This window comes from Cervus canadensis, chromosome 13 (genome assembly GCF_019320065.1).
Source record: "Cervus canadensis isolate Bull #8, Minnesota chromosome 13, ASM1932006v1, whole genome shotgun sequence".
Taxonomy (NCBI): domain Eukaryota; kingdom Metazoa; phylum Chordata; class Mammalia; order Artiodactyla; family Cervidae; genus Cervus; species Cervus canadensis.
The window spans coordinates 36,280,533-36,295,730 of NC_057398.1; the positions used below are offsets into that span (position 1 = coordinate 36,280,533).

The following is a 15,198-nucleotide window of genomic DNA, read 5'->3' on the forward strand; positions in this document are numbered from 1 at the left end:
TAGAAGGAACTTCTTTTGCTAATAACAGGAACATGGTTTGCTTTTATCAGTGATATTTGGGATTAATTTTAAAATGTCCTTTTATTGTAGGCCTAGTGCAGCCATTGCTGTATTCTGAAAATAAAATACATAAGGAGAAATAGCTACTTTTTTTGAAAGGATTATTGGATTTATACTTCTAAATTCAGCTATATAATTGAAATTATTAAAAAAGATTAGAACATTTTCAGAAAAAATAGAAGGTACTAACTAGCATGCTTTTTTCTGTAAAAAGTATATGTCTGAATTAAGACATATGTTTGGGAATTGTCCATTATGTATAGTAACGGTAATAATTATAATACTAGTTAGAGAAAACATTATGAGCATTCATCACATGCCAGGCACAGGTCTAAGTTCTTTACGATTCTTAGCTCATCTTATCCTCTTCATGTGACCCTGAGAGGTCGGTGCTCTTGTTTCCCTCATTTACAGATGAGGGAACTGAGGCACGGAGAGAGCATGTCACCTGCGCACATACGTGGCAGATCCAGGATCCACGAGGAGGCAGGGTAGTTCTGGAGTCTTTGCTTTTACTGCTATGTAGTAACTTCTTTAGCAGTAAAATAATCGTTTGTAGATTACAGCAAGTAACATTCGCCATTATTTTATCCCATTACCACACTTAGTTTCTCCTTCTCTTTTGCTTAATTTGTTTGTTATTGTGATTCTTGCATGGTTACATATGTATCTCTTTTCCTGATAAAATTTTGGAATATTTTAATGCCAAAGCATGAATTTCTAAAAAGATTGTTAAGTTCTAAAAACTGGCACTTGCAATACATTTTAAGTTCTATTTGAACTTCTAGAGAATCATGAACGTATAGCTCATTTTTCAAATGTATGTTGCTTGCTTTAATACGAAGCATATAGCAAATGAAAATTCAGTGGATTTTTATTAATTATTCTTATTTAAAGCATCACATATTTTAAGTAAATTAAAGGATAGGGAGACTAAAATTTATAATTTTCCTGATCTAGAAAAATTAATGTATTCTACCAGAAATGTCACTGTGTAATGACTGGCCTCTCATAAGAGGGGTTGGAATCTTAAGGCAGAGGTAAAGGGGAGAAATTATAGAGTCAAAACTCTTCTTGAAAATACCTTCATTTACATCCTTCAAATAGTGTGTGTTTTCCCTATACATATATGTATGTATGTATAAATTTACAATGTATATAGTAACTGATAACATATAATAAAATTTATATATCATGATAAGTGTGGAAAATAGTTTAATAGTAGTTTTACTTCTACAGTTATAATACTCATGGTAGAGTTACAGTTAATTCTAGTATGATATGAAGAGTTGAATTCCCGTGAAGTGAAATCAATGACATAGCAATAGAAGAGACAATTCTCTTCACCTAAATGTGACTTTCTTTCTAAGGAAACGTTGAGATGATATTGTTCAGGGAAAATAGAGGTTAGCTGAGAGGAATGTATTCGAAACTTTCCTTTTATTTCATTCAAAGCATTTACCCTTGATGTTGATGCCATTAACATTTTGAAAAAGAGAAGAAGAATCTTGCTAATTCCTTTAACACTCATGGGTAAGTTCTGACTTATGCCTCTTGTTCTGCTTCTACAGTTATGTGAAGAGCTGTTTGAGAAAATCAATGACAACTGTAATGAAGAAATGTCTTACTCCGTAGAGGTGTGTACAGCTGTGGGTTAAAAATAGTCCTCGGTGCTCCATTCCCTCAAATGCTACTTTTAAATAGTTCCAAATTATGACAGAGCTATATATCACTTAACTATTTCCCCACTTCTGTACTTTGAGGATATTTCTAAAGTTATGGTTAATGTGAAGAATGCTGCAATTAAATCTTTGTTCGAAAGTCTGTGGCTTATTGTACAGTTTAAATTCAAAGGGTAGGGAGCAGGACAATGTGATTGAAATTTTTGAGCTTATAGGTAGTAGAAGAGGATACCATTTTCTTTCATATTATGCAGGGTTCACAGGCCTTTTTGGAGCATAGGGTGAATCCCTAGTTGGTATTTTGTTTTTCTTTGCATTGGTGGTACCTCTGCCCCCTCTCCTGTTTCCCCTCCTTGTTCATCTGCTTCAGCCATTTCTGGGACACACTAGAAACATTTCTGCCTCAGTGCTTTGTCACTTACATTTCTTTTGGCCAGAAATTTTCTTTCCAGGGTATCTTTTTGACTAAGTTTTAACACTAATAGAAATCTTATTTTCAAGCTTTTGGAGTAATTGTAATCCTCACTTATTGACAACATCATACATTAGAAAAAAAGCCCGTTATAACTGATTTGTTGTTGTTTAGTCACTAAGTTTTGTCTGACTCTTTTGTGACCCCATGGACCATATGTAGCCCACCAGTCTCCTCTGTTCCTGCAGTCTCCCAGGCAAGAATACTGGAGCGGGCTGCCATTTCCTCCTCCAGGGATCTTCCTGACCCAGGGATCAAACCTGCGTCTCCTGCACTGGCAGGTGGATCCTTTACCACTGAGCCACCCGGGAAGCCCTAATAACTGACTGCTGAAAGGGCTTTGCAAGTAGGACTAGTGGTAAAGAATCCGCCTGCCAGTGCAGGAGACGCAGGAGACACAGGTCGATCCCTGAGTTGGGAAGGTCCTTTGCCACCAGTACTCAGTTATGTCTGTGCTACTCATAAGAGAATAAAAGGGACTGGAGCTATGGCATTTCATGTTGTAAAGGCTATTGATCTCGAATTGTAGAGCTTTTAATAAAAGATGCAAAGATAAAAAGATTTAAGCTTTTTAATGTATACGATTTCTTTTTCCAAGTCCTCTAAATCACTTTAATAACATATTCCTAGGTGAGCTACATGGAAATTTACTGTGAAAGAGTACGAGACTTGCTGAATCCCAAAAACAAGGGTCATCTGCGTGTGCGTGAACATCCCCTTCTTGGCCCTTATGTGGAGGACCTGTCAAAGTTGGCAGTCACTTCCTACACAGACATTGCTGACCTCATGGACGCTGGGAACAAAGCCAGGTATGGGAGGAAACAGACTCATGATCGAGGTTTCTGACACGTTTTGAGCCCTTTAGTTCCTGGTTAGGGGTTTGAGACCACATTTATAGCTGTGGAAGTTGCTTTTACCGTGGAGTGCTCTGATCCTTTGGCTGTCCTTGAAAAACAGTGGTCTCAGCATATTTGGTGTTCTTATCCAGACAGCACACTGCTGAACCACATCAAAACTTTGGTTAAGTTCTGCTGTTAGGTTTTGATCAAGTCATGGTAAAATGTTGGTCATCACTTGCCTATAGTAGTAATTGATTCTGGAATATTCGAGCACCTGATGAACAATAAAAATCAGATGCCTCAGTACTTTCTAAAGGTAGAGCTGGAGTATGAAAAATGATTCTGATAGGGTGCCTTTGAAGTTGGAGGTAGCTTGATAGGATCACAAAGTGTAATCAGAGCAGTTTTGTGAAAGTGGCAGTCTTGTAATAATGAAGAAGTTTAAAGCTGTTGCTTGTGATTGTTACGCTTATAATTTGGAGGCTGCTGTCATTTTAACATTCATCTAAGGATTTCATTATCACGTGATCACATTTATATTTTTTAGGACAGTGGCAGCTACCAACATGAATGAAACAAGTAGCCGTTCCCACGCTGTGTTTACCATTGTCTTCACCCAGAAGAAACATGATACTGAGACCAACCTTTCCACTGAGAAGGTAGGAGAACTTCAGTGTCTGGGCTTGAGTTGTGTGGAATGAAGGTTTTCAGAAGCCCCTCCTGCTACCTTTGGATTTTGTGGAAGGGAGGAAAATGCCCTTTTACTTAATGGAGGGTATCTTATACTTTATGCTTGTCATTTATATTCCACTCTATATCAGTTCTGAGTATGGGTTTTTAGGTGAAATTGCAAGGTAGAAAATAAGAAACAAACCAAGACACTTGAGTCTCAAAAACTACTCCACACAAGAGGGTTAAGCAGTTCTGTGGGGAAGAAAATTCTTCCTTTGTTTCTTGATTGGAACCTCTCAATTACCTTACTAACATCTTTGGTATATGTATTTTACTTTTTTGAGCTCTGATAATATTACTGTGGAATTAAACTGTTTAAGCAAACAAGATGTGTTTTATTTTGGGGGATAAAAATAACTACACAGCATTTTTGGTGTTCTTCAAATGCCAGTGGTTGTTAATTTCTCATTTTCTATAGTGGTTGGCTAAATATAGTACATTAGAATTAAATTGCTTGCTTTAGATCTTGACTATTCCATTTTTCAGCAGTATTATGTTGGGCAAGTCATTTAAACTCTTTTGCACCTCAGTTTCTCTAACTTCATAGGATTGGTAGAGGAGTAAGTATTAATATAGGTTAAGTGCATGTATCTAATGTCTGGCACAGCATAGCCATTTAATAAATGTTAATTTTATTGGCATTACTATTAAGAATAAACTTATGTTGTCTCCTACTCTGCCTACTTTTCCTAAGTAGCATGCAGCTGGATTTTTAAATCTGAAGTTAGTTATTATACTGGCTCTTATGAAAGATCTTGCCTGAGAACTTTGTGATGCCAATATCATTAAAAACTAAAATCACCTTTTACTTAATGACTTGTTTGTTTTTGGCTGAAGATTATTTTTTTAAAATATACTCTTCATATAAGTAATCAAATAGCTTGACACTGCTTAGCCAGAGGTTCTGTATTAATGTAATTTAGTAGTATTTGTCTGAATGGCACCAAGGAACATCCTATGTGAAAGCATTTTTTTCTTTTCTTCCATGATGTCAGCTCTACAACGGTAATGATATTAACCCCATAACCATAGCTTCCTTGACAATCCATTTTGGATACTTTCCTGAAGCATTTTTTAAAAAATAACTTTATTGAGGTTTTATTGAAGTACAATAAACCACACACATCTGGAGTATAAAACTGGATCAAATATGTATATAGTAAACCCCTCCTCCCCCCATCTGCAGGGGTACTTTCCACGACCCTCAGTGGATGTCAGCAACTGCAGATAGTATCAAAACCCTTATATATTGTTTTTTTCTCATACATGTATACCTGTGAAAAAATTTAATTTATAAATTAGGGACATGAAGAGATTAACAGCAGCAATAATAAAAATAGGACAATTGTAATAATATACTGTGATATTGATATATAAATGTCTCTCTCACTCTCAGAATATCTTTTTGTACAAACTTAGTGCCTTTTCCCTCTTAATGAAGCAGTTATCACACACTGTGGGCATAACTTTTGCAGCCTGAAGTTCAGCAGTGAAAATTAACAGGAATTTCTTTTTCCCTCTTTACAATTTCATGAATAGAAGATTCATTGCTACTGTAGATAGTAGCAATCTCAGCATACACTTAAGAGAAGCTCTGTATTTATATGTCAAAGGCTTCTCTTTGACATACCTGGATTATCAGTGTTACTGCTTTTGTGTTTTGGGGCCATTATTAAATAAAATAAGGGTCACTTGAACACCAGAACTGTGATACCCCAAGAGCTAATCTGGTAACTGAGATGGCTACTAAGGTACTGATTAGTGGGATACGCTGGATAATGGGGTGATTGTGTCCCAGGCATGGACAGGGATGGAGTGAGATTTCTTCACGCTACTTAAGATGGCACACAACTTAAAACCTATGAGTTGTTTGTTTTTGGAATTTTCCATTTAATACTTACCAAAGATCTGCTAGAGAAGGGATAGGCTACCTACTCCAGTATTGTTGGGCTTCCCTTGTGGCTCATCTGATAAAGAATCTGCATGCAATAAGGGAGACCTGGGTTCGATCCCTGGGTTGGGAAGATACCCTGAAGAAGGGAAAGGCTACCCACTCCACTATTCTGATCTGGAGAATTCCATGGACTATATATAATCCATGGGGTAGCAAAGAGTCGGACATGACTGAGTGACTTTAACATAGTTGACCATGGATAACTGAAACCATGGGAAGTGAAATGAGATATAAGGATGGGGCCACTATACACCTGTAAAACCGGTACCACAGTTCAGATAATGAGAATTTCTGTTACCCTAAAGAGTTGCCTCATGTTCCTTTGTAATCTCTTCCACCCTCATCCTCAGGCCATCTCTGATTGGCTTTTTGTCACTATAAATTAGTTTACACTTTCCAGAGTTTTGTGTAAATAGAATCACATGGTATGTATTATTTTCAGCCTGGCTTCTTTCTACTTAGCATAATGGTTTTGAGATTCATCCGTGTTGTTCAATAACACATGTTGTTCAATCCGTGTTGTATCAATAGTTCACTCATTTCCATGACTGATTAGTATTCCATTGTGTAGATATCTCACAGTTTGCTCATTAATTCATCTGTTGATGGGCATCTAAATTGTTTCCAGTTTTTGATCATGACAAATGAAGATGCCATAAACATTTGTGTACATGAAGGTCTGTGTGTGTGTGCTTGTTTTTTGTTTTTCTTGGTAAATATCTAGGAGTAGGATGGTTGAGTCTTACGGTCAGTTTTTGTTCAGATTCTTAAGAATCTGCCAAACTGCTTTCAAAAGCGATCATATCATTTTGCATTCCCATCAACAGTGTGAGAATTTCAGTTGCTAAAGCTTTGTTTTTAATATGTCACTTAATGGGTTAGTGAGTTTTATATGTTTTTATGACGTAGCATTTTAAGATGTGTTTATTCTGAAATTACTTCTTTTAAACCAAGATAATTGCTGTGAACTCTTTTTGCATGCTGTTTAAATTGACTGCCATATATTTGTATTCCTGTGCCACATATGAGGCCTAATTAATCTTTTTAGTGTTCTCTATGCCTTACTCTTTTAATTTCTTGCCTCTAAATGTTTTCTGCTTCTCCCTTGCTTATTTTTTAATTGCCTCAATGTTCTTTACCAGGTCAGTAAAATCAGCTTGGTGGATCTAGCAGGAAGTGAACGAGCTGATTCAACTGGTGCCAAAGGGACTCGATTAAAGGTATTTATTTTACCAAGTAAATAGCCTAGTCAATAAATGCCCTGTGACACAGGTTAGCAAGCTATAGCCAGTAGGACAAATCCAGCCCACTGCCTGTTTTCGTAGATAAAATTTTCTTGGGACACAGCTGCATCTATTCATGTATTATCTGTGGCTGCTTTCATGCTACAGTGATAGGATTGAGAAGTTGCAGCAGAGGCCGCGTGGCCCACAAAACCACTGACAGAAGAAATTTTCTGCCTTCTGACTTGTAATTCCAATGCAAGATATGTTACATGATAATAGTTAAGGAGGACTTCATAGTCAGGGTGAAAATTGAATTGTATTTTGAGGAATGGTGTGAATTTGGTTAGATGGAAGTAAGGGACAATAATTAGAAAACAATACACAAATCCAGATGTGAGAACAAGCATGGTCTTTTCTAGAGATTTGCTTAACAAGAGGAGCAATTGCACGTCAGTGAGTTGTGGGAAGAAGGCTACATCTGTGAGTTTTTCAAGCACAGACATCGTGATGATAATTTAGGACTGAGTTAGGCATGTGGTCTTGGCCTGTCAGCAGGTGGAGAGGAGGAAAGATTGAGGGTTAAAGAAGGTTTTTAGAACTTGTGGTCATAAATAAAAAATAATGCTAGCGTATGGCTAGTTGTATTTTATGTATTATGTATGATGTGGCAATAGTAGAAATTCTTTATCATAATTCCTTTATGTTTGATGTTGATTTCAGGAAGGAGCAAATATTAATAAGTCTCTTACAACTCTGGGTAAAGTCATTTCAGCCTTGGCAGAGGTGGTAAGTGTTATACTTCATTGTAAGGGAAAGTTTGTCTACTCAGCAAATGTACTTGCCTAATATTTTATGATTGCTCATAAAGGGTATTCTCTTTTTTCCTTTTATATAATGTCTTTCTCTTTTTAGGGCTTTTCAGATAAGATAGTAGGTATGGCACACTTTGACTTTGTACTGAAAATAAAAGTGATTAAGGAGAATGAAAGTAAATATAGATCTGTAAAGGCTAGAATTAAACTAGGTCTTTGCAAAGACCTAAGGTTTGACTGTTTGAGCCTTATTTTGTAGCTCTTGTAAAAGGAAGTATATTTATTGCATATTATTTTCTATGTAATCTTTTCTAAGTAGGTGACTGTACATTTTGGAGTATTTTGAGCAGTTTGCCTTGGTGAATGCTGTTGATTTGTGGGCCAATAAACTATTTTTAAAAATAGTTTTATTTTTTCTTATTTCTTAGAATTAAAATGAAGCACCTTATACAAAAATAGTTGAAACAATTTTTTTTTTTTTTTTTTTGAAACAATTTTTGTATGAGGGGCTTTGTTATTTAGGTTAGAAGCTAAGGAAGTGCTGGTTATTTTATGCTCTAGTTTAGTACCTCATTGGAATCTCTAAACAGGATTAAATGTTTTCTTGCTTGTCTCTGAGAAGTGATATTCAATTTATGACTTAAAAAGATTTTTTTAATGACTTAAAATATTTTCTGTTTGGAGGCTTATCCTGTGTTCTCATTCTCTTTTAAATGCTTTTCCCTGTAGGATAACTGCACCAGCAAGGTATGGTGGGGCTTGGTAGAAATGATCTAGCTGTATAATCAGTTGCTGATTTTAAATCCTCAGCAGAATGCTTGGAGGCATAAGTAGGAATGGAAACTTCAAGAAGCATTATATTTGTTTTCTAGCTCTGGAATTTAGAATTACTATTTAGGGTGACCATGAATCATGAGACAGCACACCAATACAAAGAGGTTTAAGAAAAATGTAGCTATCATTTCAAGAAGCCAGCTATGTTTTAGAGTGGTGCCCATAAAAAATTTATTTTATTGCTCTTAGGAGGCATATAGGTGACTGCCATATAGGTTTTCTACCATGAAAAGTCATGGATTATTCAAATTATTAAATTTTTTTCTTATTCTTTGGTTATACATAAATTGAAGGCTCTAAGATCAAATTAAATTTCTGTTTTTAACTGTTAAATGTTTCCAGAAAACATTGTTTGCATTCTTATTAATCCAGATACAGTAGATTTTTCTTTTCCTTATATTTCTACAGATATTCTAAAATTTATTAATACTCTTTTGCATAAATAATAGGGCACATAATAGTTTGATCTGAATCACAAGGGTATCATGGAGGATAGAGGCAGTGTCTGCTTTGAAATATTTTTAAATATATAGATTTGCATATCCTCTTGTTCTATAAAAATATTTTTAAAAGTGCTGGTTTTCTGGGTTTTTGCTTTTTGTTTTGTTCTGTTCATCGGACAGAGCTGCCTGAGACTAAAACATCTCTCTGCTATTTGATATAATACATATGTGGATATTCTTCCAATATCTAATCTAGGTCCTAGAACAATGAAGACTTAAAATTTAGTGATTATTCTAACTTGTCCTGTCTGTTTGCTCATCTGTTTACATCTGTATCAACCAGAGGAAAAGTTTACAAAGTATTTTTTCATGTATTTCCCACACTGATCTATGTCACAAAATTTAGCAAATCATCTTTTATAATCTGTTTTATACAACCCAGCTTAGTACTGTGTGTCTGTGTCATAAACTGTAACAGGTCAGAAATAAATGTTAATTTTTATATAACAAGCATGATTTTTGGTGAATTAAGATGTATCATTATTTTCACTGGGAAGAGAAACAGGATTATTTCCATGCGTACTTAAATAGTATTTTTTAGTGAGGTTAGTGATCTAAGTAAAGCTTGTTATGTAGCTGCTGAAACACTTATTTTTTAAAAAAATTGTGGGTGTGAGAACAGGAGATTAATTTGTATGAGAGCAAGCAGAGAAGAAATGGCTAAAGTTCTGGGATATTTTTAAATAGAAAAGATTGAAGTTCTATTTATACTTCTTCGTTTAGCTACTCCTTAGTTTAGCCTAATTGACAGAAATGAATATGGAACATTTTAGAATCTGACACTGCTTACTTATTTTTACAGTTCTGTTGGCAGTCACTGTAATTGGCATACTTTAAATCTTGCAGCATTTTCAGTACTAAGGATAGGCAAAGTGAAGTGTTTAGATGCAGTGGGGAATGGAGAGAATAAACTGAGGTTTCAGGCCCCAAGAATTTCATGTGGAATGAAAGTCCCACTCAGCTATGACTGACTGAGAGGATTAATTCTCCCTAAAGATCTGTGTAACTTAGAAATACAACCTGCTGTGGGAAATGATGTCCTCATAGGTGAATGTGTCTGTGGGTGGAACAGGATGAGATGTTGTTGTTCAGTCACTAAGATGACTTAGCCTGACTCTTTGTGACCCCGTGGACTGCAGCATGCCAGGCTTCTGCCTGTTCTTCACTATCTCTGGGAGTTTGCTCAAGTTCATGTCCATTGAGTCGGTGATGCTATTCAGCCATCTCAAGATGTAGGGGACATGTTTGATGAGATGGAATTCAAGTACCAACTTGCCTACTTCCTTTCCTTCTCAACAAATCAGAAGTCAGCTACTTAGTACTCTTTTTCTGAATACCCAGGATTTAGCAAGAAGAAGATCATACTCAATAACCTCAGATATGCAGATGTACCACCCTTATGGCAGAAAGTGAAGAGGAACTGAAGAGCCTCTTGATGAAAGTGAAAGAGGAGAGTGAAAAAGCTGGCTTAAAACTCAACATTCAAAAAACGAAGATCATGGCATCTGGTCCCATCACTTCATGGCAAATAGATGGGGAAACAATGGAAACAGTGACAGACTTTATTTTCTTGGGCTCCAAAATCCCTGCAGATGGTGACTGCAGCCATGAAATTAAAAGATGCTTACTCCTTGGAAGAAAAGCCATGACAAACCTAGAAAGCATATTAAAAAGCAGAGACGTTTCTTTGCTGGCAAAGGTCCATCTAGTCAAAGCTATGGTTTTCCTATTGGTCACATGTGGCTATGAGAGTTGGACTATAAAGAAAGCTGAGTGCCAAAGAATTGATGCTTTTGAACTGTGGTGTTGGAGAAGACTCTTGAGAGTCCCTTGGACTGCCAGGATATCAAACTAGTCAATCCTAAAGGAAATCAGTCCTGAATATTCATTGGAGGGACTGATGCTGCAGCTCTAGTACTTTGGGCACCTGATGTGAAGAATGGACTCATTGGAAAAGACCCTGATGCTGGGAAAGATTGAAGGCAGGAGGAGAAGGGAACGACAGAGAATGAGATGGTTGGATGGCATCACTGACTCAACGGACATGAGTTTGAGCAAGCTCTGGGAGTTGGTGGTGGACAGGGAATCCTGGCATGCTGCAGTCCATGGTGTCACAAACAGTCGGACACAACTTAGCGACTGAACTGGACTGAGGTCATCCTTAGTTTAATATGACCTCAGATTATGCTAGGAATAGGTTACAAAACTTCCTGTTACTGGGGAGATGCCTATCAGTGAAACCTGGCTTTCCCCTTAGTAACTTCTTTAATTATCACCACACAGTAGTCAGCCAGCAGATATTGGAGTAGCCAAAGCATTTGCCTTGTGTTTTACTTTCAGAGCGTATAATTTCCTTCATCTCAACACTGGTTTTGCATTGGTGTCTTTTGCTTTATCCTGTGATAATGAGATGGGCCACAGAGAGAGCAGTACAAGGAAATTTTGATAAATATAGAAACTTTATCTTGCAGTCTCTCTAAATCTCCTGATCAGCAAATTGTATCGCTTTCTTAAACCTTTTCACTTTGACACCTAATTCTAATGGTCAGATTTATTTTTGACATAATTTCCTTTTAAAGAAACCTAATGTGTATTACAATGTAAGAGTTAACGAGATATGCAGTAACCACCTTGATGATGTGGTGGTTGACCAGATAAATTTATTAATTAAATGAGTTGCTCCTACACATCCAACCTGGAATGCACAAGATTCATATTTACCCCTCTGCAAAAGTAAAAATTATTATTTGAGGTTTGCTATTATATGATATTTAAAAAAATCATTGTTAATTTTGTTACATGTGAGAGTGGTCTTATAGTTACTTTTTTATAAAGTTTATCTGTTAGAGATATGTACCTGAAGTATTTTTAGGTGAAATGTGGATTTGCTTCAGAGCCCTACACAAACTATAAATGACAGGATATTAGATAGTAGTGTTATATTGGTGTTAAATTTCCTGACTTTGGTCATTGAACTGTGGCTGTGTAAGAGAATGTCCTTATCTTCTGAAGTGTTTAGGGATAAAAGGGCATAGGGTCTGCAGTTTCCTCCAGAATGGTTCAGAAAGAAAAAAATGTAGGAAAGACTTTGAGTGAAATTGAAATGTGATTGGTGAAATATTGATAATGGTCAGAGCTGCATGAAGGATATATGGTAGTTCATTAGGCTGTTCTCCAAACTGCTGTGAATACTGTAAATTTTTCAGAATAAAATATAATAAGAAATAATTATTTATTGAATGAGCTTTGGGTTTTGTGAAGAACTGAAGCTGTGAGTGTTAAATTTCAAAAGTGATGGCACCCCACTGTAATTTAATTTACTTGGAAATTTTAGACTGGTTTGCCTTCCATCCGAATTATTCCTCTCTAACAATGCTAAGAAAGGCTAAGGCCATTTCTTTCTATTTAATAGAGTAAGAAGAAGAAGAAAACTGATTTTATTCCGTACAGAGATTCTGTACTTACTTGGCTCCTTCGAGAAAATCTAGGTATGTAATCATCTTTTTAAAGGTGTGTAATCATCTTTTTGAAGCTGTTTACCAATTATCTTTGTGGTTCATTTTCCTGTGTGTCTGCTTTTTGAGAAGAATAATCTCTGTTACTAACTTGAGTGATCTTTCTTTTTTTTCATTTTTACTCTTGATTTAATTTGGTTGAATTTGCTTACCTTAATTGTATTTATTTATTTCTACCAGTGTTTTTGAGATATAATTGACCATACAGAATTGTATAAATTGAAGGTGTGCAGCATAATGATTTGGCTTACATACATCATGAAATGATTATCACAAGTTTAGTGAACATCCATTATCTTGTATGGATTAAACAAATTAAAGAAATAGAAAAATAATTTTTCTTGTGATGAGAACTCAAGCTTTACTGTCTCAACAACTTTCATATATAACATGGTCGTCGTTCAGTCACTTAGTCATGTCCAACTCTTTGCAACTCCATGAACTGCAGCACGCCAGGCTACCCTGTCCTTCATTATCTCCTGGAGCTTGCTCAAACTCATATCCATTTATTTGGTGATGCCATCCAAACATCTCATTCTCTCATCCCCTTCTCCTCCTGCCTTCAATCTTTCCCAGCAATGGGGTCTTTTTTAATGAGTCGGCTCTTTGCATCAGGTGGCCAAAGTATTGGAGCTTCAGCTTCATATATAACATACTTCGGTGTTAATTATATTTATCATGTTGTAGATTATATTCCTAGTACTTATTTATCTTATAACTGGAAGTTTGTATGTTTGGGCTACATTCATCTAATTTCTCCTTTGCCCTAACCACTACCACTGGTAACCACAAGTCTGTTCTCTTTTTCCGTGTTTGTTTGTTTGTTTTTGAAATATAGTTGACCTACAGCACTCTGTCAGTTCCTGTTACACAAAAAGTGATTTGGTATTTCTATGCATTTCAAACAAATCATCAATAAGTCTACTTAATGATATGTTACCATACAAAGATGTTATGTATTTATTCACTGTATGTCCCAACTGTACATAACTGTCTTTATATGTGGATTATTTTGAATTATTGATCTAAGTTCATGCATTTTAACAACCCAGCCTTTTTACTGCTCCTCCAACTCATGTTTAATGTTTTAACATTGTATTTTACATCTTTTGTTTTGTGTATCCCTTAACTCAATATTTATTGAGTATAGAGATGATTTTACTACTTTTGTCTGTTAACCTTCCTACTTGCTTTATACATGACTGATTTACTACCTTTACTGTATATTTGCCTTTACCAATGAGATTTTTCCTTTTGTAGTTTTCATGTTTTTAGTTGTGGCCTTTTCTTTTTTACTTAGAGAAGTCCATTTAACATTTCTTGTAGAACTGGTTTGGTGGTGCTTTTAGCTCTTGCTTAAATGTAAAAATTTTGATATCTCCATCAAATCTGAATGAAAGCCTTACCAGCTAGAGTATTATTAGTTATAGGTTTTCCCCTTTCATCATTTTAAATATGTCATGCCACTCCCTTCTAGAGAGTTTCTTCTGGAAAGTCAGCTGATAGCCTTATAGTAACTTGCTTCTTTTCCCTTGCTGCTTTTAATATTCTCTCCTTATCTTTAATTTTTGCCATTTTAATTACAATGTGTCTAGAGTGATCCTCTTCGTGTTGGTCCTGTTTGGGACTCTCTTTGCTTCCTGGATGTCTTTTTTCTTCCCCAGGTTAGGGAAGTTTTCATCTATTATATCTTCAAATGTGTCCTCTCCCTCTTCTCCTTGGACAGCCTTGTGTTCGTACACTTGTTGTACCAGGTGTTTCTTAAACCGTCCTCATTTCTTCTTATTCTTTTTTCTGTTCAGCCTTAGTTATTTCCACGATTCCATCTTCCAGCTCTCTGATCCATTCCTCTGTATCGTCTAATCTACTGTTGACTCCTTGTAGTGTTTTTTCATTTCAGTTATTCTTCTTTTTTTTTTTTTTTGGGTTCTTCTTTATATTTTCTAACTCTTGTTAAAAACTTCTAACTTCTTACTCTGTTCATTTAGTCTTCTCCTGAGTTCTTTGAACATCTTTACAATCATTACCATGAACTCTCTATTTGGTAGATTGCCTTTTCCACTTAGTTCTTCCTGGGTTTTATCTTGTTCCTTCGTTCTGAACTTATTTCTCTGTTGCCTCATTTTGCCTGATTTGTTGTTTTTATTTGTGTGTATCTGATAGGTTGGTTATGTGTCCTGACCTTGGAGAAGTGGCCTTTTGTAGGAGACGTCCTATGTATCCCAGTAGTGCACTTCCCTCTGGTCACCAGAGCTGTATGCTCTAGGGGTGTCCTATGTTTGGGCTGCATGGGTCCTTCTGTTGTGGCAGGCTGGCTGCTGTGGGAAGTCTGGGAGGTGTGGCTGACCCCTGTTCTGGTTGGTTTCCAGGCCCTGCGTTGTGTGGAGGCTGCCATTCATTGGTGGGTGGGGCTGAATTCTGGAGTGGGTGGTTCCAAGGCTGGGGGCCTGGATGTGTTGTCAGTCTGCTGGCAGGCAGGGCCAGTTCCTGACAGGATGCTTGCAGAATCTGGTGTCCCAAAGCTGGTGTTGGTGTGCCAGTGAGTAGGGCTAGGTCCTGGAGTAGTTGC

At 36.4% G+C, this 15,198-nt stretch overlaps 1 protein-coding gene across 7 annotated transcripts in view; it reads left to right on the top strand.

Annotated features, from left to right (window-relative positions):
- Window positions 1-15,198, top strand: part of KIF1B (kinesin family member 1B) — a 150,426-nt gene that overhangs the window by 38,887 nt on the left and 96,341 nt on the right. For all 7 annotated transcript variants that reach the window (XM_043484805.1, XM_043484806.1, XM_043484799.1 and 4 more), the window contains exons 5-10: window positions 1,632-1,697; window positions 2,845-3,023; window positions 3,601-3,712; window positions 6,882-6,959; window positions 7,686-7,751; window positions 12,527-12,602. In XM_043484805.1, the coding sequence (XP_043340740.1) occupies window positions 1,632-1,697; window positions 2,845-3,023; window positions 3,601-3,712; window positions 6,882-6,959; window positions 7,686-7,751; window positions 12,527-12,602 (577 nt within the window). The remainder of the gene's footprint in view (window positions 1-1,631; window positions 1,698-2,844; window positions 3,024-3,600; window positions 3,713-6,881; window positions 6,960-7,685; window positions 7,752-12,526; window positions 12,603-15,198) is intronic.